At 42.1% G+C, this 25,413-nt stretch overlaps 2 protein-coding genes and 1 long non-coding RNA gene across 3 annotated transcripts; 2 read left to right on the forward strand and 1 right to left on the reverse strand.

Moving 5' to 3' along the window:
- Positions 1-990: 990 nt before the first annotated feature.
- LOC133391638 (uncharacterized) lies at positions 991-5,479 on the reverse strand. Its single transcript, XM_061647011.1, has 2 exons — positions 3,969-5,479; positions 991-1,540 (listed from the first exon to the last, which is right to left on the reverse strand). Exons 1-2 carry the CDS (start codon positions 5,223-5,225, stop codon positions 1,520-1,522), a joined length of 1,278 nt encoding a protein of 425 aa, XP_061502995.1. The 5' UTR covers positions 5,226-5,479; the 3' UTR covers positions 991-1,519.
- A 1,985-nt stretch (positions 5,480-7,464) lies between these two features.
- On the forward strand, positions 7,465-12,016 carry LOC133395119 (uncharacterized). The gene is made up of 2 exons (XM_061663819.1): positions 7,465-8,703; positions 11,132-12,016. The coding sequence occupies exons 1-2, from the start codon at positions 7,465-7,467 to the stop codon at positions 11,150-11,152; spliced, it is 1,260 nt and encodes a 419-aa protein (XP_061519803.1). The 3' UTR covers positions 11,153-12,016.
- Positions 12,017-17,956: 5,940 nt separating this feature from the next.
- Positions 17,957-19,248, forward strand: LOC133391549 (uncharacterized). The gene is made up of 3 exons (XR_009765041.1): positions 17,957-18,030; positions 18,112-18,285; positions 18,379-19,248. It is a non-coding gene; the product is annotated as an uncharacterized LOC133391549 (long non-coding RNA).
- The last annotated feature ends 6,165 nt before the right edge of the window (positions 19,249-25,413 follow it).

The following is a 25,413-nucleotide window of genomic DNA, read 5'->3' on the forward strand; positions in this document are numbered from 1 at the left end:
GTGGTGTAGCTCAGTTTACCCAGTCAACCTGCTTGTTTTTTGTTAAAATAAAAACATAAAAAACGAGTTGAATTGTGCTCAATTTTATTTTTATTTTAGTTTGGCATTAATCTGGCTGGAACCAACTGGATAATTTGATTCTATTTGGTGTAGCAGAATTATTGCGCTAGGCAAGTAGCTCTGTTTGCAAAATTGGGCTACTTTCTGTCACGCGCGACGCTGCCGCCCTATGTCTTTTTGAACGGTAACCGAAAGACATCACTATGGAATAGTTTGGATTATTTCGTCAAAATTTATTATTGTTCAATAGCATTTTCTCTGCACAATTTGATACATTATGTATGCCTGTGATTGTATTAACTGTTGGTTTTTACAATAACGAAATAATATGATCCAGTTTATACAAAAGTTGAAATTTATAAAAAATATAAATTTGACATTAATTAAGTCGAAATTTTGACGAGTAGATTTTAATCCTGTCCCATCGTTGAAACGGTAGCATCCTTTTGATGTAGTCGAACACTTCGCTGTTATCATTCATGTGGATTGGAAGTCCGTTATTGCGTGCCAAATTTTACTCTAAATTAAAAAAAAAAAAAAAAACAAAATGGAAGCCTCGGGAAGTGGTAGTGGACAGCCGAAGCGGAAAACGTATGCGTCTACTGCTTGGAAGTTATTGAAGCAGGTTGAAGATCGACTTGTGTGCAACATTGTGATTGTATTAACGCGAGAAACTTATATGTTTGAAGGTGAATTCCGCTGTACGTTATAACAGGCATGTACTAGGAGTGAATGCCCAATACGAGCTGGACGGTATAATGGTGTGTCGTACCTTGGGTAAGTAAGTCGATTAACAAAAAATGTGCATATATATATATATATATATATATATATATATATATATATATATATATATATATATATATATATATATATATATATATATATATATATATATATATATATATATATATATATATATATATGGACTATGTACGGACCTTTATATTTAGGAATCAACTTCTTATTCTGCTGAGTGTTGCTATCAATGTTCCGCATTACTACATAATCTCCAACTTCATATTTAGCTGCTGGTTTATGATTTTTACGAAAATATGCCTCATTGGTAAGCTGAGATTTAATTATATTTGCCGATGCTTCAGCCCGAATGTCGCTTAAATCATTTAGTGTACTTCCACGACGCTCGTCTAAAAACTCCGTTAGTTCATCAATTAAATGACCTCGTTGTTCAATACCAAACAGGAGAACTGAGGGTGAAAACTTCGTACTGGCGTGCTTTGAATTATTCAACGCATATTCAGCATCCAGTAAATGCAAATTCCAATCATCGTGATCATAAGAGTCCGAAAGTTTGCTGAGTATGGGTCGAAGTACGCGGTTAACCCTTTCGACTTGTCCGTTTGCTTGTGGTGAACCAGTAGCGTTGAGTACATGCTGTACCTCATTTGATCTAAGGAAATTTTCGAACTGGTTGGACGTGAAGCAGGTACCTCGGTCACTAATTATCCGTTTGGGTCGGCTGTAATAGGAAATGTATTGTTTGAGAGCATTGCATACTTCCTGACTTCCAGTGGAACGAGTCGCGTATAGCTTAGTAAATTTCGTAAATGCGTCTATCACAACTAATATATACTTCTTTTTGGATTTCGTAAGAGGTAGTGGTCCCAGGTGATCAATGTGAAGTGTGTCAAAAGGTTGGGGAGCTTTCGGTATACTGTGGATGTTCTGATTATTAGTTCTAGTGGGAGCTGAATATATGATACATTTCAAACAATTCTTAATGAAAGACTCAACTCTATTCCGCATAGAAGGAAACCAATAATGACAGCTAATTTTTGAAATTGTTTTGTCAACCGATAAGTGACCTATTTTCTCATGTGTGTGGCGGATGATATTATCTACCATCTCGCGGGGGACATAAAACTGAAGCTCTTTTGAGGGTGACTCATGATATACGAAACCATCTTGCAAAACATATCCAGGTAAATTTTCCAGTTCTAGTTGGGACCTAATGCTTTCAATAGTAGGATCACGAGATTGGGCTAGCTGTAGTTGGAAGTCAATATCAAGTTCACTTATAGCACCAATTGCTTCAGTCCGGCTCAGAGCATCCACGTGGGCCATAGAGGAACCTGAGCGATGCTGAATAGTATAGTCATAATTCTCGAGGAATAGGGACCACCGGGCAATCTTCGCAGAAGTGTTACGATTTTTCAGCGTTTGTACAAGAGAATTGCAATCCGTGATTATCTTTAAGGGTAATCCATGGACGTACGAGTGGAACCTTTTCAACGCATATATTACGGATAGAGTTTCCAACTCGTAGCTATGAAGTTTTGATTCTTCTTTAGAGGTGGTTTTAGAAAAATATGCTATTGGGTGAAGTTTCCCATCATTCTGTTTTTGGAATAAGACTGCACCGAAACCGAATGAGCTCGCGTCGCAATGCAGCTCCGTCTCATATTTGGGATTAAATATAGCCAAGACAGGAGACTGGACAAGTTTTTGACGAAGGGTTTGAAATGCTTGGATGCAGGAATTATCAAAATCAAATGGCACATCTTTCTGAAGAAGATTTGTAAGAGGTTTAGCTATATGAGAAAATGATGGAACGAACCTACGGAAGTAAGAAAAGAGCCCTAAACATCTTCTTAACTGTTTGACATTAGTAGGCATAGGAAAGTTATATATTGATGTAAGGTGTTTTCCACTAGGTCGTATACCAGAGGCACAGGCTTCGTATCCAAGATATTCCAAATTAGTGTGGGCAAATTTGCATTTATCAATGCGCAGTTCAAGTCCATTTTGTTTAAGTTTCTCGAGAACAGAACTCAACGTCTCAAGATGAGAGTGAAAGTCATTAGAAGCTATTATGATGTCGTCCAAGTAGACAACTAATTTCTCGGAATCTATAAATTCGCGTAATATTGAATTTATGAATCTCTGAAATTCAGCGGGGGCATTTTTAAGCCCAAAAGGCATCGTTAAATATTCATATTGCCCATCAGGTGTTACGAAGGAGGTGTACTTAATTGAGCTTTCATCCATCTTTACCTGATGGAAACCGCTTTTTAAATCAAGCAAACTAAATACACTTTTACCACTCAGGTGTTCGAGGCATGTCTCAATTAACGGTAATGGAAAATTATCCCTTACTGTTATTTTATTCAGGGGCCTGTAATCGACGCACATACGCACTTCACCACTTTTTTTCTAACTAGCACAAGGGGAGAAGCGTATGGGGAATTACTTGGTTGAATGACTTTATCATTTAACAATTGATTTACTATCTGTCGCACTTGATTCCTCTCCCCATAGGAAAGTCTACGTGGCTTTGCATAAATAGGGGTATCATGAACGAGATTAATTTTCATGGAATACTGAGGATATTCTATATTCTCAATAGGATAGTTAGTGTAGCAATGATCAAATGCGGACAAAATGGCAGCAGACTCTTTAGGCGAAAGTTGCTTCCCGATATCTAATTCAAGGGGGCTGTCAAATATCTCCGACACACAAATGTGGCTAAAAGGATCACCTACATCAAGGGACTTAACAGGTTTTGGTATCTTTTCGAAATCTGAATTACCCTCCGGTTCGCGAGCATAATGTGCGGGAATCATACTTGGATAGTGTGTAAGAAAGATTCTAAATTTTCCTAAAAGGTCACGACCTATTATGAATGGCCAAGGCATACTTCTAGCAGGTAAAATGATAAGCGAGTGTGTCACACTAATATTACGAATTATGATCCTGCACTCCACTCGACCTAACGTCGTGAGCATAGTATTTCCTAATCCTCGGTACCCAGAAGGGGTAGGTTGATGCGGAAAGTTACCTGGTACTACATTGTCTGCTATTAGACTTACAGGGCTGCCTGTATCAAAAAGAGATCGTAAAAACGTTTGTTCGCTCCATGTATGTTGGATATTGAAACTAACACATACCGTTTCAATTTCGCTAAGCAGTATTTGGTCCGCAGTTTCCTCATCGAATCCATGGGAACCCAGATGGTGCACCGCAGCAGTCGTAACGGGCTGGAAGTTTCGGCACTCTCGATGTGTATGTCCCATTTGGTGGCATTTAAAACAGGATCCCTTGGGGCGGCGTGGCATTGGGCAAGCGCTTTGATAATGGCCGAATTGAGAACAGTTAAAGCATCTGGCCGGTTCATTATTGTTGTTCTGCGCCCATTGACGCGAGGGGCCAGTGCTGCGGGGTGGAGCTGGGGGTTTAGTGCGTAACGGTGCTGGTGTAGGAGTCACGCCACGAGTTTGACGAAAAGTTTCGTATTTTTTCAGCAGGGTTTTAAGGTGCTCGAGCGATTTTGCAGCGAAACGTATGGATGACGTATTAATAGGATCATCAATTCCGTCAATTATAATATTGACCAAGTCTTCCTCTGGAATGACGGTGCCCGCTATTTGCTGCATTTCCAACACATACCTTGTGATGCTTTCATGTTGCGAGAGATGTCGTGCCCTTAGTTTTTTAAACACTTCTTCTAGTGAAGTTTTTGATGTGAAAGTACTAATAAGGTCAGCTTTCAGTGTCTCATAGGTGCATGCGCCTGAGGTTTTAGCAAAAATGGCGGCGGTGTCGGTGAGCAGGCGGCGCATACAGAAAAATTTCAGCTGGTCGTTTAGTGTGTACAAGCTACATACTTGTTCAAATTCTCGAAACCAGTGCTCCACCCCTACTCCTCCTCTTTCACCACTAAATTTTCCTATGAAGTCTTCAAAGTTGGGTACATACACTGGCAGCACTGTAGGTAGCGGCAAAGGGAGCGGTGGTGACGATGTTAAAGATGGCGGCACTGGCTGCGCTGTAGGTAAAGGCAGCGGTGGTGGTGATGATGATGATGGTAGCGAAGTCGAAGCGATGTTAGATGACTTCAGCATAGCGATTTTCTGACGAAGTTCGAGCACTTGCAGCTCCTTCTGCAGTGTTTCTAATTCCGTCTCTAACCCGCCAGAATTAGCTGTCTTGACAATTTCTTGCTCGTCATTCATTTGCTTTATCGCCAAATCCCCAGTATCAACACTTTCATGCGTTACTTCGGGCGCAAGCTTTTGTTCGGCTACAACGTGACTTCTAGGAAATAGCTCCTCGTACAACATGCGGATTTGAGCAATCGTAGCGGTTGGAGGCACCGGCACTTTCGCGTTCTCCAGCGCACACAACATATCTTTTTTAGACGGCATGGCACAATCCCACTTCTGAGATGTAAACCTCGAATTTTACTAATTTGAACTAAACGTTGAACTTATAAAAGGCACAAAATCGGAAGGCAGAAGAATTAACAGAAGGTTGAAGGTGTTGTCAGTACAACGATCCGTAAACGAATAATCTTTATTTTTGACATTCGGATTATCGCACAGTTGTCGCGGTGATGGTCATATTCCGATCCGGCACTATGGTCTAATTAGGGGTCAAATCTCCAGGGTACTACAAAATTTTATTTTTATTTTAGTTTGGCATTAATCTGGCTGGAACAAACTGGATAATTTGATTCTATTTGGTGCAGCAGAATTATTGCGCTAGGCAAGTAGCTCTGTTTGCAAAATTGGGCTACTTTCTGTCACGCGCGACGCTGCCGCCCTATGTCTTTTTGAACGGTAACCGAAAGACATCACTATGGAATAGTTTGGATTATTTCGTCAAAATTTATTATTGTTCAATAGCATTTTCTCTACACAATTTGATACATTATGTATGCCTGTGATTGTATTAACTGTTGGTTTTTACAATAACGAAATAATATGATCCAGTTTATACAAAAGTTGAAATTTATAAAAAATATAAATTTGACATTAATTAAGTCGAAATTTTGACGAGTAGATTTTAATTCTGTCCCATCGTTGAAACGGTAGCATCCTTTTGATGTAGTCGAACACTTCGCTGTTATCATTCATGTGGATTGGAAGTCCGTTATTGCGTGCCAAATTTTACTCTAAATTAAAAAAAAAAAAAACAAAATGGAAGCCTCGGGAAGTGGTAGTGGACAGCCGAAGCGGAAAACGTATGCGTCTACTGCTTGGAAGTTATTGAAGCAGGTTGAAGATCGACTTGTGTGCAACATTGTGATTGTATTAACGCGAGAAACTTATATGTTTGAAGGTGAATTCCGCTGTACGTTATAACAGGCATGTACTAGGAGTGAATGCCCAATACGAGCTGGACGGTATAATGGTGTGTCGTACCTTGGGTAAGTAAGTCGATTAACAAAAAATGTGCATATATATATATATATATATATATATATATATATATATATATATATATATATATATATATATATATATATATATATATATATATATATATATATATATATATATATATATATATATATATATATATATATATATATATATATATATATATATATGCACATTTTTTGTTAATCGACTTACTTACCCAAGGTACGACACACCATTATACCGTCCAGCTCGTATTGGGCATTCACTCCTAGTACATGCCTGTTATAACGTACAGCGGAATTCACCTTCAAACATATAAGTTTCTCGCGTTAATACAATCACAATGTTGCACACAAGTCGATCTTCAACCTGCTTCAATAACTTCCAAGCAGTAGACGCATACGTTTTCCGCTTCGGCTGTCCACTACCACTTCCCGAGGCTTCCATTTTGTTTTTTTTTTTTTTTAATTTAGAGTAAAATTTGGCACGCAATAACGGACTTCCAATCCACATGAATGATAACAGCGAAGTGTTCGACTACATCAAAAGGATGCTACCGTTTCAACGATGGGACAGGATTAAAATCTACTCGTCAAAATTTCGACTTAATTAATGTCAAATTTATATTTTTTATAAATTTCAACTTTTGTATAAACTGGATCATATTATTTCGTTATTGTAAAAACCAACAGTTAATACAATCACAGGCATACATAATGTATCAAATTGTGTAGAGAAAATGCTATTGAACAATAATAAATTTTGACGAAATAATCCAAACTATTCCATAGTGATGTCTTTCGGTTACCGTTCAAAAAGACATAGGGCGGCAGCGTCGCGCGTGACAGAAAGTAGCCCAATTTTGCAAACAGAGCTACTTGCCTAGCGCAATAATTCTGCTGCACCAAATAGAATCAAATTATCCAGTTTGTTCCAGCCAGATTAATGCCAAACTAAAATAAAAATAAAATTGTGTAGTACCCTGGAGATTTGACCCCTAATTAGACCATAGTGCCGGATCGGAATATGACCATCACCGCGACAACTGTGCGATAATCCGAATGTCAAAAATAAAGATTATTCGTTTACGGATCGTTGTACTGACAACACCTTCAGCCTTCTGTTAATTCTTCTGCCTTCCGATTTTGTGCCTTTTATAAGTTCAACGTTTAGTTCAAATTAGTAAAATTCGAGGTTTACATCTCAGAAGTGGGATTGTGCCATGCCGTCTAAAAAAGATATGTTGTGTGCGCTGGAGAACGCGAAAGTGCCGGTGCCTCCAACCGCTACGATTGCTCAAATCCGCATGTTGTACGAGGAGCTATTTCCTAGAAGTCACGTTGTAGCCGAACAAAAGCTTGCGCCCGAAGTAACGCATGAAAGTGTTGATACTGGGGATTTGGCGATAAAGCAAATGAATGACGAGCAAGAAATTGTCAAGACAGCTAATTCTGGCGGGTTAGAGACGGAATTAGAAACACTGCAGAAGGAGCTGCAAGTGCTCGAACTTCGTCAGAAAATCGCTATGCTGAAGTCATCTAACATCGCTTCGACTTCGCTACCATCATCATCATCACCACCACCGCTGCCTTTACCTACAGCGCAGCCAGTGCCGCCATCTTTAACATCGTCACCACCGCTCCCTTTGCCGCTACCTACAGTGCTGCCAGTGTATGTACCCAACTTTGAAGACTTCATAGGAAAATTTAGTGGTGAAAGAGGAGGAGTAGGGGTGGAGCACTGGTTTCGAGAATTTGAACAAGTATGTAGCTTGTACACACTAAACGACCAGCTGAAATTTTTCTGTATGCGCCGCCTGCTCACCGACACCGCCGCCATTTTTGCTAAAACCTCAGGTGCATGCACCTATGAGACACTGAAAGCTGACCTTATTAGTACTTTCACATCAAAAACTTCACTAGAAGAAGTGTTTAAAAAACTAAGGGCACGACATCTCTCGCAACATGAAAGCATCACAAGGTATGTGTTGGAAATGCAGCAAATAGCGGGCACCGTCATTCCAGAGGAAGACTTGGTCAATATTATAATTGACGGAATTGATGATCCTATTAATACGTCATCCATACGTTTCGCTGCAAAATCGCTCGAGCACCTTAAAACCCTGCTGAAAAAATACGAAACTTTTCGTCAAACTCGTGGCGTGACTCCTACACCAGCACCGTTACGCACTAAACCCCCAGCTCCACCCCGCAGCACTGGCCCCTCGCGTCAATGGGCGCAGAACAACAATAATGAACCGGCCAGATGCTTTAACTGTTCTCAATTCGGCCATTATCAAAGCGCTTGCCCAATGCCACGCCGCCCCAAGGGATCCTGTTTTAAATGCCACCAAATGGGACATACACATCGAGAGTGCCGAAACTTCCAGCCCGTTACGACTGCTGCGGTGCACCATCTGGGTTCCCATGGATTCGATGAGGAAACTGCGGACCAAATACTGCTTAGCGAAATTGAAACGGTATGTGTTAGTTTCAATATCCAACATACATGGAGCGAACAAACGTTTTTACGATCTCTTTTTGATACAGGCAGCCCTGTAAGTCTAATAGCAGACAATGTAGTACCAGGTAACTTTCCGCATCAACCTACCCCTTCTGGGTACCGAGGATTAGGAAATACTATGCTCACGACGTTAGGTCGAGTGGAGTGCAGGATCATAATTCGTAATATTAGTGTGACACACTCGCTTATCATTTTACCTGCTAGAAGTATGCCTTGGCCATTCATAATAGGTCGTGACCTTTTAGGAAAATTTAGAATCTTTCTTACACACTATCCAAGTATGATTCCCGCACATTATGCTCGCGAACCGGAGGGTAATTCAGATTTCGAAAAGATACCAAAACCTGTTAAGTCCCTTGATGTAGGTGATCCTTTTAGCCACATTTGTGTGTCGGAGATATTTGACAGCCCCCTTGAATTAGATATCGGGAAGCAACTTTCGCCTAAAGAGTCTGCTGCCATTTTGTCCGCATTTGATCATTGCTACACTAACTATCCTATTGAGAATATAGAATATCCTCAGTATTCCATGAAAATTAATCTCGTTCATGATACCCCTATTTATGCAAAGCCACGTAGACTTTCCTATGGGGAGAGGAATCAAGTGCGACAGATAGTAAATCAATTGTTAAATGATAAAGTCATTCAACCAAGTAATTCCCCATACGCTTCTCCCCTTGTGCTAGTTAGAAAAAAAGTGGTGAAGTGCGTATGTGCGTCGATTACAGGCCCCTGAATAAAATAACAGTAAGGGATAATTTTCCATTACCGTTAATTGAGACATGCCTCGAACACCTGAGTGGTAAAAGTGTATTTAGTTTGCTTGATTTAAAAAGCGGTTTCCATCAGGTAAAGATGGATGAAAGCTCAATTAAGTACACCTCCTTCGTAACACCTGATGGGCAATATGAATATTTAACGATGCCTTTTGGGCTTAAAAATGCCCCCGCTGAATTTCAGAGATTCATAAATTCAATATTACGCGAATTTATAGATTCCGAGAAATTAGTTGTCTACTTGGACGACATCATAATAGCTTCTAATGACTTTCACTCTCATCTTGAGACGTTGAGTTCTGTTCTCGAGAAACTTAAACAAAATGGACTTGAACTGCGCATTGATAAATGCAAATTTGCCCACACTAATTTGGAATATCTTGGATACGAAGCCTGTGCCTCTGGTATACGACCTAGTGGAAAACACCTTACATCAATATATAACTTTCCTATGCCTACTAATGTCAAACAGTTAAGAAGATGTTTAGGGCTCTTTTCTTACTTCCGTAGGTTCGTTCCATCATTTTCTCATATAGCTAAACCTCTTACAAATCTTCTTCAGAAAGATGTGCCATTTGATTTTGATAATTCCTGCATCCAAGCATTTCAAACCCTTCGTCAAAAACTTGTCCAGTCTCCTGTCTTGGCTATATTTAATCCCAAATATGAGACGGAGCTGCATTGCGACGCGAGCTCATTCGGTTTCGGTGCAGTCTTATTCCAAAAACAGAATGATGGGAAACTTCACCCAATAGCATATTTTTCTAAAACCACCTCTAAAGAAGAATCAAAACTTCATAGCTACGAGTTGGAAACTCTATCCGTAATATATGCGTTGAAAAGGTTCCACTCGTACGTCCATGGATTACCCTTAAAGATAATCACGGATTGCAATTCTCTTGTACAAACGCTGAAAAATCGTAACACTTCTGCGAAGATTGCCCGGTGGTCCCTATTCCTCGAGAATTATGACTATACTATTCAGCATCGCTCAGGTTCCTCTATGGCCCACGTGGATGCTCTGAGCCGGACTGAAGCAATTGGTGCTATAAGTGAACTTGATATTGACTTCCAACTACAGCTAGCCCAATCTCGTGATCCTACTATTGAAAGCATTAGGTCCCAACTAGAACTGGAAAATTTACCTGGATATGTTTTGCAAGATGGTTTCGTATATCATGAGTCACCCTCAAAAGAGCTTCAGTTTTATGTCCCCCGCGAGATGGTAGATAATATCATCCGCCACACACATGAGAAAATAGGTCACTTATCGGTTGACAAAACAATTTCAAAAATTAGCTGTCATTATTGGTTTCCTTCTATGCGGAATAGAGTTGAGTCTTTCATTAAGAATTGTTTGAAATGTATCATATATTCAGCTCCCACTAGAACTAATAATCAGAACATCCACAGTATACCGAAAGCTCCCCAACCTTTTGACACACTTCACATTGATCACCTGGGACCACTACCTCTTACGAAATCCAAAAAGAAGTATATATTAGTTGTGATAGACGCATTTACGAAATTTACTAAGCTATACGCGACTCGTTCCACTGGAAGTCAGGAAGTATGCAATGCTCTCAAACAATACATTTCCTATTACAGCCGACCCAAACGGATAATTAGTGACCGAGGTACCTGCTTCACGTCCAACCAGTTCGAAAATTTCCTTAGATCAAATGAGGTACAGCATGTACTCAACGCTACTGGTTCACCACAAGCAAACGGACAAGTCGAAAGGGTTAACCGCGTACTTCGACCCATACTCAGCAAACTTTCGGACTCTTATGATCACGATGATTGGAATTTGCATTTACTGGATGCTGAATATGCGTTGAATAATTCAAAGCACGCCAGTACGAAGTTTTCACCCTCAGTTCTCCTGTTTGGTATTGAACAACGAGGTCATTTAATTGATGAACTAACGGAGTTTTTAGACGAGCGTCGTGGAAGTACACTAAATTATTTAAGCGACATTCGGGCTGAAGCATCGGCAAATATAATTAAATCTCAGCTTACCAATGAGGCATATTTTCGTAAAAATCATAAACCAGCAGCTAAATATGAAGTTGGAGATTATGTAGTAATGCGGAACATTGATAGCAACACTCAGCAGAATAAGAAGTTGATTCCTAAATATAAAGGTCCGTACATAGTCCATAAGGTATTGCCTAACGATCGCTATGTCATTAGGGACATTGAGGGCTGTCCAATAACTCAGATGCCATATGATGGCATATTAGAATCAAACAAGTTGAAGAAATGGAGTGAGCCGTATGAAACCGTTAACGAAATTTGAATTACTAATATTTACACATAAATTGAGGTCAATTTGTTGGTTAGGATGGCCGAGCTGTAGTACCCTGGAGATTTGACCCCTAATTAGACCATAGTGCCGGATCGGAATATGACCATCACCGCGACAACTGTGCGATAATCCGAATGTCAAAAATAAAGATTATTCGTTTACGGATCGTTGTACTGACAACACCTTCAGCCTTCTGTTAATTCTTCTGCCTTCCGATTTTGTGCCTTTTATAAGTTCAACGTTTAGTTCAAATTAGTAAAATTCGAGGTTTACAATTGAGCACAATTCAACTAGTTTTTTATGTTTTTTTTTTAACAAAAAACAAGCAGGTTGACTGGGTAAACTGAGCTACACCACTCGCCCGCGCCACGTATATTCTAAGTCTATCGCGATAATAAAATACCAAAAAATCACGACAAACTGATTGACCAGGAGTTGGTTACCAAAATATCATCAATCAGATCAGACGTCACAACGACCATGTGCGTCTTACTTCTGATCATCGCACATGTGTACGTGAACCGAAATGAATTTCATTTCAATCACGAGTGCTCGTGATAGAATCAGTGACATTTCGAAATTGATCACAGATAAACAAAGTCACGTCGAAGTGACCCACCAAGAGGTGGTTGCTGCAATGTCACCAATCTGGTCACACGTCACAACGACTATGTTCATCTTGCGTCTGATCATCGCACTTGTGTACGTGAGCTGATTTGATGTTCGTTTCAGTCATGAACGTTGGTGACTGAAACAGTGATATTTGGCAGCACAGTACACAGCCAGCAATAGTCATGATTATGCTTATGCGGGCAGTAAGCTTAGCTTGTCAGTCAGAGTATCGCGTTGGACTCAAGAATTCACATGTCGTGTTCAGCATGTCATGAAGCACTTTTATTGACTATCAACAATGAACATCAAGCTACCACGGATATGTTGATTGTTTTCGTTGGTGAAAATCTCGTGATAGTCATGACATTTTGCAGCACAGGTGACAATAGCAACAACCTTTTCTTGAATGTCAAAATTTTCCATCACTTCATTTATCCAAGATTGTATATTATGGCCAGTATGATCTTCAAAAAACTGGGAGCATTCTAAAAGATAGGAATCTAATTTTCCATTTTCATTAATAAAATGTGATGTCACCGCACAAAAGCTTATCATGTTAACATTAGTCCACGCGTGTGTTGTTAAAGCAATGGCTTTGGCTAATTTTAATTTTTCTCTAACGGTTAGTAGCGTTGCTTGATACATCGACAGAAGTAACGCATTAGATAATGTTTTCCTGCTTGGAATCTCGTAGTTATGATTTATTTTTTTTATAAATTTTATAAACTGTTCTTCTCATTCTGCCGCCAACCACGATGCGAATCAAACGTTCTCGATATGCGCTCAAGGTGGATGATTACGGCCAGAGTCAAGCCACTGACCCCACCATACACACACGAAGATTTACGCACGCTTAGTTGAACGTGAAGCGATCTGTGCTTGCTGTGCGTAGTAAGTGTACAGTGCGTAGTGTACTGTGTTAAGTGTGTGTAGTGTATGTGATTGTCCGTGTGTTACTCGTTTGAGAGTTTTAAGCGACAATACAGGTGCGTACGGCACGCATCTCTTGTGCTCGCATTTTGTGCGTTCGCATCTCGCGCTCTCGCATCTTCCTGCAGCGCAATGCGATCGAAAAATCACTCAATTCTCTGGCTTTCGCCATACATGCAACTCACGGGCGCTCATGAACTAATCCTTTCTCGCTTTCGCTTTTATATCGTTCCCTTTTACGCGCGTGTAGCTCGCTGCCAATCGTGATTTGAGTGGAGTGTACTCTCTCGGTTAGGGCCGGTACCGAACACACTTGCGTGTATATTCGGTCCTATGAGCGCCTGTCAAACTGTGTTCCCTTTCATGTGCATGTCGTGTTGTCCTTTTCTATCATGTGGATGTTGTCTGATTCGATCGCGTTTGGCGCCTAGAAATTGTAATCGAAGCTTCTAACGCAATTTGATCATCATAGAGTGCACAATCCGTTCTTACTAATCCCGTGAAATTTTCAATCAATTTGTGCGAAAATTAAGCAAGTGCTGTGATAATGGCAACACGTCGTGATAAGCGAAGTGGTATGGTGTACCATGCACGTGATCGTTTGCAGAAGCGGCGCTTGCAGGAATGGGAGGAGGAATGTGCACGTGCTAGCCTTCCGCAATCCACAACAATGGGTAAGTGTAATGCAAAAAGAGCAAAAAAAGGATTGATCGAAAGTGTTCCAAGTCGTGCTAAGTGTTGTTAATGAATTTCTTTTGGCTATTTTAGATAGTCACGTGTCTGTTGATGCTTTGCCATTGGTAAGCGACGAAGGCTTCAAACATATGGAAGTGTCCGGTAAGTGGAGATGATTTTAATTCATTCTTTATCAATAACTTGACGTTCGTTGTGTCTATTTTTTTGCTGTACAGAAAAACTTCCATCATCGATGAACGATAGTGAGGCCGAAGGAGGGATGGGATACAGCAGCGGTGCTGCTGGTGCCGCACGAGGTACCGAGCTGCAAGATCGTCCGTTCGGCGAAGCGTCGTTTGCGGATGGCTAGAGACTGTGGGCACTACATACCGGCCAAACTCATAGAGCTTTGGCCCTTTTACTTGCCCACATTAGGCAGCACCGTGCGGTTGCGGTTGCAAATTGCCACGCGATCCCCGGACGTTGCTGCACACACCGGTGTCGAAATCGACGGAAGCAGCGGTAACGTCCATCGGCGGAGGAAGTCTGTGGTACAGAGGTATGGCTTCATGTTTGCAGGGATATTAGCCGGCATCGCGAATAAATGAACACATTTTAACAGTCGTTTAAAGTTCATTTTGGTTAAACTGAGTTCATTTTTTGTTCATTCCTGCTAAAATAAACGACCGTCAAAACAGTGAACGAACAGTGAGCGAGAGCAAATCGAGGTTGCTAAAGAATGCAATCCAGCAACTGCAGCAGGATGTTCCACCCAAAAGGTTAAAGACAAGGAGATTGCTGCGAACCAATTTTTGCGATCAGTGGTACAGGACAAATGATGGCACCATCGTTATGTACCACACCGCAACACAAAAGGGCTCGCAGCTAATCGTTGAAGGGCATGCCCTGAAACAAAAATATTCTGCTTTTAGCCAGCCTTGCCCTTCCGAGCATGTTTTAATATTTCGGGAAGTCTTAAAGACGTTGATTCTGGTCAATACACGCTAAACAGCTCAATCTTGTGCAGGCTTGCTGCTGTAGAAACCGCCAAAGGGGGCGATTTTATGTTTGTGCCATTAACACATACCTTTCTAACGGCAAATAAACAAACTAAAAATAACTAAGCCGAAATTCGTTTTTTCGTCTGATTTGAGGAAAGAAACGCGCTAATTTTATCGACTAGCTTTTCGTTAAGTATCATTTTTAATTAGAAGCAAAGCGGCATATTACACTTTGCATCAAATTTCATCAACAGAGATAATTATTTGCAACAAAGGAACTACACCGCAAAATTAATCAAAATGCTCTGACAATTAATAGTACATCTTTTTTTTTTTGTTGACTAGCAAATAAGCAAAGCGTAGCCTATCATAACGTGCCACTCGCATTTCATTTGATTGCGTGTAAAGTATTTAGTTTATGAAAGATAATAACGAAAAAAGTGTTTCTATTTTTATGAATGTTGTTTCCGTGTTATGCTATCATATTGATAAATATAAAAAATAAACGAATAAATAAATCCATGTACATATTGATTCGTTATGAAATCAAACAAGTTTTTTACGTGTTTTAATTGTTCAATTCTGCTTAAATAACAAATTATGCTAAACGATGCTTACCTTTGCTATACAAACCTCAACTTACTAAGCTTAATTGGTCACCTATAGCTATCTAATCAATACTAAACTAGACTAAATCAATATAAGCTAAATTATATTTAAATTGTACCCACCGTCACCATCCTCTACAGGGTTCGGTTTTTTTGGCACGAGTTGATACGCGTACCGCAATTTTTTCCCGAAATAATCTCGAGCAAATCCGAGAGCTATTATAACTTAATTGGTGCTCGCAATCTTCTTAAAAAGCTGCAAAATGTTGCTATATATTTTTTAGCAACTTTTGCATTGCTCCCGCTCCAGCTGTAGCGAGGCAAAAATTCCTTGCTTCGTCTAGGGTTTTTTGTGTCTCGGAGTCGAACACCTTAGCCTGCAGCCAAGCTAAGCTATCCCGCATACACTCAGCATCGCCCAGCTTCTGCTCTAAAGCATTTAGCTCATCCTCCGTTGTGACGGGCGTAAGTGTAAAGCCCTCGGAGAGGAGGAGCATAGCCATCTTGGCCAACGCAGAACGATTTTTTGATCTGCCCCACCTGCACTTCGGACCAGGTGCACCGACTTGGCGATGGCCGAAATTTTGCTTGATATTTCAGCATGATGCTTCTTTTGCTCCCCCCGTATCCCCTCGACGGATTCGTCCAATCGATCCAGCTTAGACCGGACGATCGCGAATTCCGTCAACAATTTCTCCACTACGGAGATGGGACGGATTCGTCAGCTGAAACGACAACCGGGTCCACAACGGGAACGACAGCCTGGTTAGCAGCGGTAGTTGCAGGAACGGCATCGAGCGGTCCTAAAGCTTTGCGCTTCAGGCTGTTACCGCGCCTACGACAGCTCATCAAAGTACCAGCAGCTGGAGCGGGAGAGAAGACGGGATCAGTAGTGACGACCGGTATTGGTGTAACGATGGGTGTGGGAGTTGTGATCGGTGCGGGAGAAGCAACGGGTGTGTCGAGTGTTTCCTCGAGCTCTTCATACGAGTTACGGCTCCGCTTCCCCAACAACCGACCGATCACCGATGAAATGCGAGCAGCCATGGGATCATACGGGGCGGAGTGAGGCTCGTCCAGCGCTACACCTGTACCAACTACAGAAGCAGGAACAAAAGGATTTTTGCCTGGAGGTGCAGCGTTCTCCGTGTTGGTACTGGTGGCTGTGGCGGTGGTGGTGGTGGTTTGTGCAGTGGTGGCGGTGTTGCAGGTGGTGATGGTGGTGGTAGTGGCGGTGAAGGTTGTGGTGGCAATAATTTTTGGAATTGTAAGATGTCCCAGACCTGGCAGGAGCAACACATCCGACAGAGCCCATTGATTTTTTTCCTTGAGGCTCCATATTAGTTGCGAACGACATTAGTCTGTAAAGTATATTAGACTATGATATTAGATTTATAATAGAATTCTAACCGAGCCACGCTGTCGCGGTCAAATGGTCGAATCGGATCGGCGGCATCAAAGATACCAAACGGAGAGCAGTTCAATTCCGCAACGATCAATCGTTCGACACACAGCGAACATATGTGTATATATATATATAACATAAAATAAATGTAAATAAATACTTACCACTCTTTATCAAATAACCACTAACAAACTTTACTAGCACTAGCAATATCGCTCGGTTGGTTCAATGTATCGTACACGCGTGCCCGGTCGTTGATGTGCAGAATGAGATTGGCTGTGGGCAATAGAATATACGGTGGCTGTAGCTTTGAGCAATAGAATTGATAAGCGCAATGGTATGTGTAGAGCAGCAGGGCAAAGAAGCAGGGTAGCGAAGAGGGGGAGAGGAGGTGCGCAAGTGTAGAATGAAACAGTTGAGAAGTGTAAGCTCGAACTTTTTTCGGTCGCACTTCGATCGCATTTCGATCGAGTTTTTTGTTTCCTTTTCTTGCCTAATGGCTCTCGCATTTCGATAATTTTTTTACACGTGTCGATCGGTTTAAATTGCATAGGTGTGACAAGGACACGTGAATGAATTAATTCAAAGAGCGTGCAGAACTCACAAAACGCTCTCGTAAAGCACTCAGATCTCACGAAACACTCAATTCTCTCTCAAAATACTGCCATATCCCGTCCGGCAAAATGAGTGTATTTTTTGAGTGATTTGAGTACCGTCCTCCGTTAGCAGTCCCGTCCGGCAAAATGGTTGTTTTTTATGAGTGATTTGAGTACCGTCCCCCGTTAGCAGTTACTCTTGGAGGAATGAGTTACACCCTCGCGCGAAATACCAAATGTTGGGGCGTAATCTGATCGCCAGATTGCGACTAGACTGCTTAATACAGTCAACTCGGGTTTTAGTTCCGTCGGCCGCGCCGATACAGTTCCCTCTCTCGCTACTCCTGTCTCGCTCCACTGTTCTGGCAGGTATTGTATACGTATACGGCTGTACAGGAGCGTGGTGCTTTTTATCCATCTGGTCCATATCGTTCCCACCTTCACTTTTAGATCGTCCGGGGAAAACCACACTACCAGCGACGAATCATTTCGGTTTTCCGCCAGTTTGCTGTTGTCGACGTTGTCGTGAAGTGACGGAAATAGTAAACGGACCTGCAATGGATCTTTAAAGAAACGGGAAAGCGCTCCAAACAGCTCTAGCAACCCGCGGATTAATATTACTGTGTAAGAAAGTGCATAGCTTGCACAATTCCAACCGCCAGAAATCCAACCCCTTACCAGTTTCTTACCACCATTTGCTTTTCCATCTCGTTTAAGTATCACCGCGCTTGTCTCGCGGTTGCAAGAAAGCTGTAGTTCATTGTCCCTCCGGAACAATGTTGGGCTGGGGCAAATTTGCTGCAGTGTTGCGAAGTGCGGACGGACACCTTGTTCCCGTTTTGTTTCGATTCCTTTCGTATCGCACGGGAAGTATTTCTGTATAGAATTATCCGTGACCTTATTTCCTTTACGTTTACAGATGCCGCTATGACGGTCCTTGCTTGCAACAAGGGCGTTTGAGAAACAAGGACCAAACACCGTCCATCCTAGCCTGGTCTTAACCGCGATCGGTTCATGTATGTCACCCTCGATGCATCGCGACGGCTTCCCTAGGTAAACATTATCCATGCCGATAATGATGCGCGGCACTATTCCGCTGTAGGACGAGATTTTAAGCCCTTTGAGGTGCGGATACTCCTCGCTCAACTTTTGAACCGACAGTGTCTGCGCTGGAAGTTCGAGTTTTTTCAGGGTATGCACCGTTGGCAGGTTGTATATCGAAGCACCTTTGCTTAAACCCGATACTCGCAGAGATAACTTTAAAGAGCTGACTTCGTCGCGGGTCGTGTTATCAGTCCACTTCAAACTGACTGGGTGCAATTTACCGTCCATACCCAGCTCGTCTATCAGCTCACGATCAACAAATGTCGCCGATGAACCTTCATCAAGGAACGCGAAGGTCTTTACCGTGCCTTTCTCGCCGTGCACTATTATGGGAACATATCGGAAAAGCGTGTTAGTGTTAGTGATGAAGTGAGTGTTTACCGAGTGTTGCGTGCTATTGCCCGATCTTGGTGTTTCATCTTCACAGTGAAGTAGTGTATGATGGTTTTCCTGGCAGCTCTCTCTTCGGCAACGTGTCCTCACGAAACATGCACCCCTGTGTGTTCCGAGACAGGTGCTACACATGCCATGTTTGTTTACATACGCACGGCGTTCTCGTACCGTGAGTTCACAAAACCTGGCACAATCAGTCAGTGTGCGGCACGAGTCGTGACAAAGTTTACATGTCCTGGTGACGTGAACATTCAAGTGATGGTTGTTTTGGTGGTTTTCGAGCTGGCTGTGATCGTGATTGTTCAACGTGGAGATTCCTTTCGAAAGGGTTTACTTCCGTGCTCGCGGCAATCGCTATCTCTGTGAACCACTTTCCAAACTCTACGACGGACTTTCTTGGTAATTTCACCTAGTGACGTGCCCACTCTAGGCGTCTTTCTGCTGGTAGTTTTGCAACAAGTTCTTTCAGCAGTGTCACATTACAATCGTACTCTTTTAGTCCGGAAGCTTTTATTGTTGCACACATTTTGCGCACCGCCTTCCCGAAGATTGCCAGTGACTCTAGCCGCTCCGATCTAACTGGTGGCAGCCTTCTAACTTTTTCCACTAAACTGTCCACTATAAGATCTGGCCGGCCATACTCCGACCGTAGGATGTCTAAAACATCCGCCAAACCGTCAGGTAGCAATAGGAGATGGTCCACGGACTCCAATGCCGGTCCCTTAAGTGCTCGTTGGAGGCGAATCAGGTTCTCCTCATCGGTGAAACCGCACGCCGCCGTGGATCGGTCATACGCTGTTATGAATAACGGCCATTGCTCTACCGTCCCGGAAAATATAGGAAGCTCCTTGGGGGTATTTTCCCGCGCCGCCTTTTGGCTTGGCGTCAAGGATGCATCGACAAATGCGCTCTGTATAAAGGGTAGTTGCTTAACCGTGGAGTTGGCACTACATGGTGCCGTCATCGCCACTGCTCCAGCCCCACATGACCGGCCAAAATATTTGGTGCGGTGCACCTTAATGGAGTCCTCTACCGCACGTCTCCACTGCGCATACTCACGTTCCATTGCAGCGGCTTGTTCTACCGCCATGGTCCGGTCGTAATCCGGAGGGACGCTAGCCGACGTCGGAGTTGAGGGTTGATGACCTCGATCCGCTTTCGCCATCGCGCCATCACTCCGTTGTGATGCGACTGCTGCTGCTGTTACCCGCGTTGCACCTACCGTTGTCGGTCCGATTCCAACCGGAGTTGGTGTTGAACAACTCAAGCGGTCGCCGCCATCGCGATAAGCAGTAGCAGTGGCTCCTATGTGATCTGTTTCTCGCATCCAGATCTCCGTCTTTTCTGCGTATTCGCTTATCCGACTGTGGTGGTCAGAAATCTCTTCTTCCAGCTCCAGTTCGCAGAGCTGGAGCTCCAGCTCCTTCTGAGCCTTTTCCACCTCAAATTTCCTCCTTAGGATTTCGAGGCGCTTCTTCTTAACCTCCATGCCGTGGGATAAACTCGCGGATTGGGAGGCTACCTCATCTTTTGCCGCATCTTCCACGACGCTCAAGCGCCTTGGAAATTTCGGACATTTCGCCTAGCTGCTGCTGTGGCTCTACCACTTCACAGCTTGCGTCCTGTTCTGCTCGTGCATCCATTTTCCGCAACCACGGGTTTTCACTGCCTGTCGAAAAGGGTCACTCGCGAATTTGTGCTGCTCCCAACGGTGAGACTTATACACGGTTGTTCCACGCGCGTATATTTTTTACGATTTCGACGACCACGGGATCGTTACACGACACTTTTTTCAACCGCACGGTGTATCACTAGACTCTCAACGAAGAGATTTATAAGTGTATTCAGTGCGATTTCTGCGTAACACTTTGGTGAAGATTCACATACGCTAGTGTAGTTAACGAATAACCGAGTGAAATCCCGTACAGTGAAAGTAAATTTGTGAAATGTTGCGAAATACCAAAAGAATAAGGAGAAAATGTAGATATTTACTGGGAAGAAAAATCACAAATTTAGTCTTTATTCTTTTCTTCTGGTGTTGTGGCGTACCAAGAGAGCGAGGGCGCGTATTTCGGGGCTATTTATCCCTTTTCTCCCCACCGCCATCACAACCGTCGTTGCAAAATGGAGTGCACTGTATCCCTCCGTCGACCTTTGTCGCAGAACCCTATAAATTCGCACGATCAATAGAAGTTGTGGGGTTTCGCCAACGTAAACAAACGCAGTTGTCATAACATTTCACCCTCCCCCTCACCCCACCCGTAACGCACGGTGCGCTCTGCAGCTCTCAATGTGATGTGTTCTTTCCAATCATGCTACCAACACATCCAAAGATATTTGTTTCTTTCGTTTCTCGTTTTCTTTCATTCATTGCCACGATCTCAAATACGCACTTATTCTAACAACAAACACAAACACGGTCATTTTTGGTTACATTAAACACTTTATTGAAACATAAAATACACACTAAAGTACACATTTAGAATCCTTCATACTCACGAATGACGTCATACCGGGTCGAGCCAGGCTGCGGGAAACTTGTCGACAATCTGCGTTGACTCTGTTCAGCAAATTCTTACCTGTCGATCCACGCACTGCATGTGCGTCTGTGCACACTGCTTATTCACTGCACGCTTTACCAAAACACACCGGCGCACGAGACTTTGAACGAAATGCGCATCAACGCACAAACACTGCGCGCGGGACTTAGAACAAAACACGCACAACCATCTCCGGCAAAGCGTCGCGCTGTACTGGTGGTTTTGTACGCGTAGGAGGGGGGACATACAGAACGATGGTTCGATGCTGTAGTGTAAGCGAGACAACACGATGTGACGAGCAGCTCCAAGTTGAGCTCGCTGAAAGAAGACACACACATTCACAGACGGCTGATCAAAGCACGGTATTTGTATTGGTGTTAGTGAAGCGCGCGTGTAAAACAGAATGCGAACTCTCATCCCAGCGCGTTTCTCCTTGCTTCCTCAAGCTTCCTCATACCCCTCGGCCTGAATCACTCAAAATTTGGGGTCTCATTGTTTGCGTGGATACGACTGACATTATCGGGGCGACTATGGGCTTCGAACGACGAGATCCGTTCGCCGCGGTTGTCAGAAGGCGCTCACTTCGCGCTCAGTTTTAAAATAACGTACCATTGAGAGCCTGTAAGAAGCGCGTGAAAGAATGAGTTCTACCTGCCGGGGTCGAACGTTCCCGTTTGTATGGAGAGAAATCCGCGAGGTTTTGCGCTGCGGATTTGGAACGAATGTTGGTTTCAATGTAACGTTTTGCTTTAAATTTTGCTTTAAATGATTGAAGTGAATTGAACTTAGAGGTATGAAACATTTTGAAAATGTTTTGTGATCAATTTCCAATGAAATATATTTTCATCAGTTTTGGAAAAAACATATAAAAAACATAAAATATATCGGAATATAAATATACATACAAATATCTATAATAATATAGTTATATAAATACAATATGTATGGAGATATATATATATATCTATCTATATATATATATATATATATATATATATATATATATATATATATATATATATATATATATATATATATATATATATATATATATATATATATATATGTATATAGTCTTTATCCGATATACGCTATCGTACGGGACCGAGCGCAATAGCGTATCTCGAGTATTCGCGTATAGCGGATTTGTATGGAAAAATAGTTTACACTACCAGTTCGAGGGTTGAAAAATATCGCCACAGAGCTTTGCATTAAAGTTTTTTTGTTGTAAAACAAGGTGTATCTTTTGCACCAATTTAATGCAAAATGCAAAAAGATGCGTACTGCGAATTCGCGTATATCGAGTATCGCGTACTGCGAATAATTGCTGTATATATATATATATATATATATATATATATATATATATATATATATATATATATATATATATATATATATATATATATATATATATATATATATATATATATATATATATATATATATATATATATATATATATATATATATATATATATATATATATATATATATATATATATACATATATATATATATATATATATATATATATATATATATATATATATATATATATATATATATATATTTAAAAAAAGTGAGTAAAGCTACCCTATAATTGATAACAAATCATCCAATAATGATGTATCGAATGAAATCCAATACCAACGGCAAAAAAAATCAAAATTCAAAACATAACTATCCTTAAATCGTAGATATAAACGTCTTTAAATGCTTGACAGTTGTATCTCATGATTCTCATTCTCTCATGAGCGTCGAACGGATTTCGGCGTTCGAAGCCGGTACTCGCCCCGTATGACTCGTATCTGGGATGAACGGAACCCAAATGCGATCCAAATGCGACGCTAAAATCTCTTGGATTTTGCGGTGTGGGCCATACCAAACCAGACCGCACGGAACTACCCTACGGACAAAGACCGGGTTATTTTTATCATGGTGTGCGTAAAAACATAGAATAGCAATCAACTAACTAATGAACTAGTTAGGATTAGGACTAGAACTAGGATGAACATTAGCATAGGATGAGATAGGAAGGCCACAACCACTTTGTAGATTAGGACACCTAGTGCGATTAGCAGATTAAGTAGGGCGAGTAGTTAGGTTTTAAGTGCGAGGGCATAGATTAAAGGTACAATAAAATTAGGGTGGGGGTATTAATCATAACGACATAGGGCATAAGGAAACTAGGATTAGGCATCGCACATCGAGCACAATAACGTTTAAGTCGAAGAAAAGTGAACACGGAAAGTTAAGCGATGTATTGCCACGATCGAGCTCTCGATCGCGCTTTTATTATGTGCTAATTATTTGTGACACGGACGAGGGGGTGTGGCGGGTTCTGGTTCAAGTTACGCCATGAGGTGTACATCGTCGTCAGCAAATTGGGTTGTTGGAGGTTCGAAGCTCGGGCGGATCATTCGGCGGGGAAGGCATCGAGTGACCGATCGTCGGCAGGTTTTGGTTCTGGTTGCGCCATGAGGTGTACATCGTCGTCAACAAATTTGGTTGGTGGAGGTTCGAAGCACGGCCGGATCATTCGGGGGGCGGGGAAGGCATCGCCTGACCGTGTATAGTTGGCTGCGGGTTCCAGGTTCGCCTTTGGACAGCACGCGAAGCACGTGTGGTCGGTGGTATTCTGTCATTGGAAGCGACAAGAAACAAAAAGGGTCGCTTCAATAGATAAGAATGACACAGTAGCCGAATTTTCCACGTAAAAGGTTAAGCGAAGATATATTTAACTTAGGACTAAGAAAATAGTAAGTACAATCTGGGATTATTATAATATATTTTTTACGGATTACAACATATATAGATAAAGAAATATTTTAGAAAGTATTGTTGGAAGTATTTTATCGCATCGCTTGAATAAACATATCATTCTGACATTACAGTGGCTGATGGGGGTCCCATTCCTATACAATCCGCTACTCACAGCAGCTACAAAACTACATGAGCCCTAGTCAGCATGGATTTCTCCCAAGGAGATCCTCCCCCACAAATGTTATTGAATTTGTTGGTTTCTGCTTCGACAACATGGACCGCGGTACTCAAGTTGATGCAGTCGATATATCGACTTCAGGGCTGCGTTCGACAGTATCTCGCATGATATTCTACTCTCGAAGCTAAAAAAACTCGGTTTCCTCGACTGGCACATCACCTGGCTGCGTTCATACTTAACTGGTCGATCGTACTATATAAGCATAGGATCTCAGCGTTCTCACTCCTTCACCAGTTCCTCCGGAGTGCCTCAAGGGAGTAACTTTGAACCGCTACTCTTCCTCCTCTATATAAATGATCTATCTTTTGTTTTACCGCCAGGCCAACACCTAATGTACGCCGACGACGTAAAAATATTCGCTTCAGTTAGAAACGACAGTGACTGTGCACGCTCGACATGCATCTGTGACCTGGGGGTGCTACTCGATCAGAAGATGTCATTTTGCCCGCACATTGACAGCGATGTTTCGAAGGGAAATCAGCTACTCTGTTTAATTACGCGGACCTGTAGCGAGTTGACCGATCCCATATGCGTCAAGTCGATCTTCTGTGCCATCGTAAGGTCGTGCCTGGAGTACTGCTGTCCGATCTGGTGCCCGCTCGGCGTTGGTGACATCAATCGCCTCGAAGCCATTCAACGGAGACTCACCAGGTACGCGGTTCGACTCCTTCCATGGCAATCCCACCACGCTCGGCCCACCTACCATCAGCG

The sequence above is a fragment of the Anopheles gambiae genome, chromosome 2 (assembly GCF_943734735.2).
Source record: "Anopheles gambiae chromosome 2, idAnoGambNW_F1_1, whole genome shotgun sequence".
Taxonomy (NCBI): Eukaryota; Metazoa; Arthropoda; class Insecta; order Diptera; family Culicidae; genus Anopheles; species Anopheles gambiae.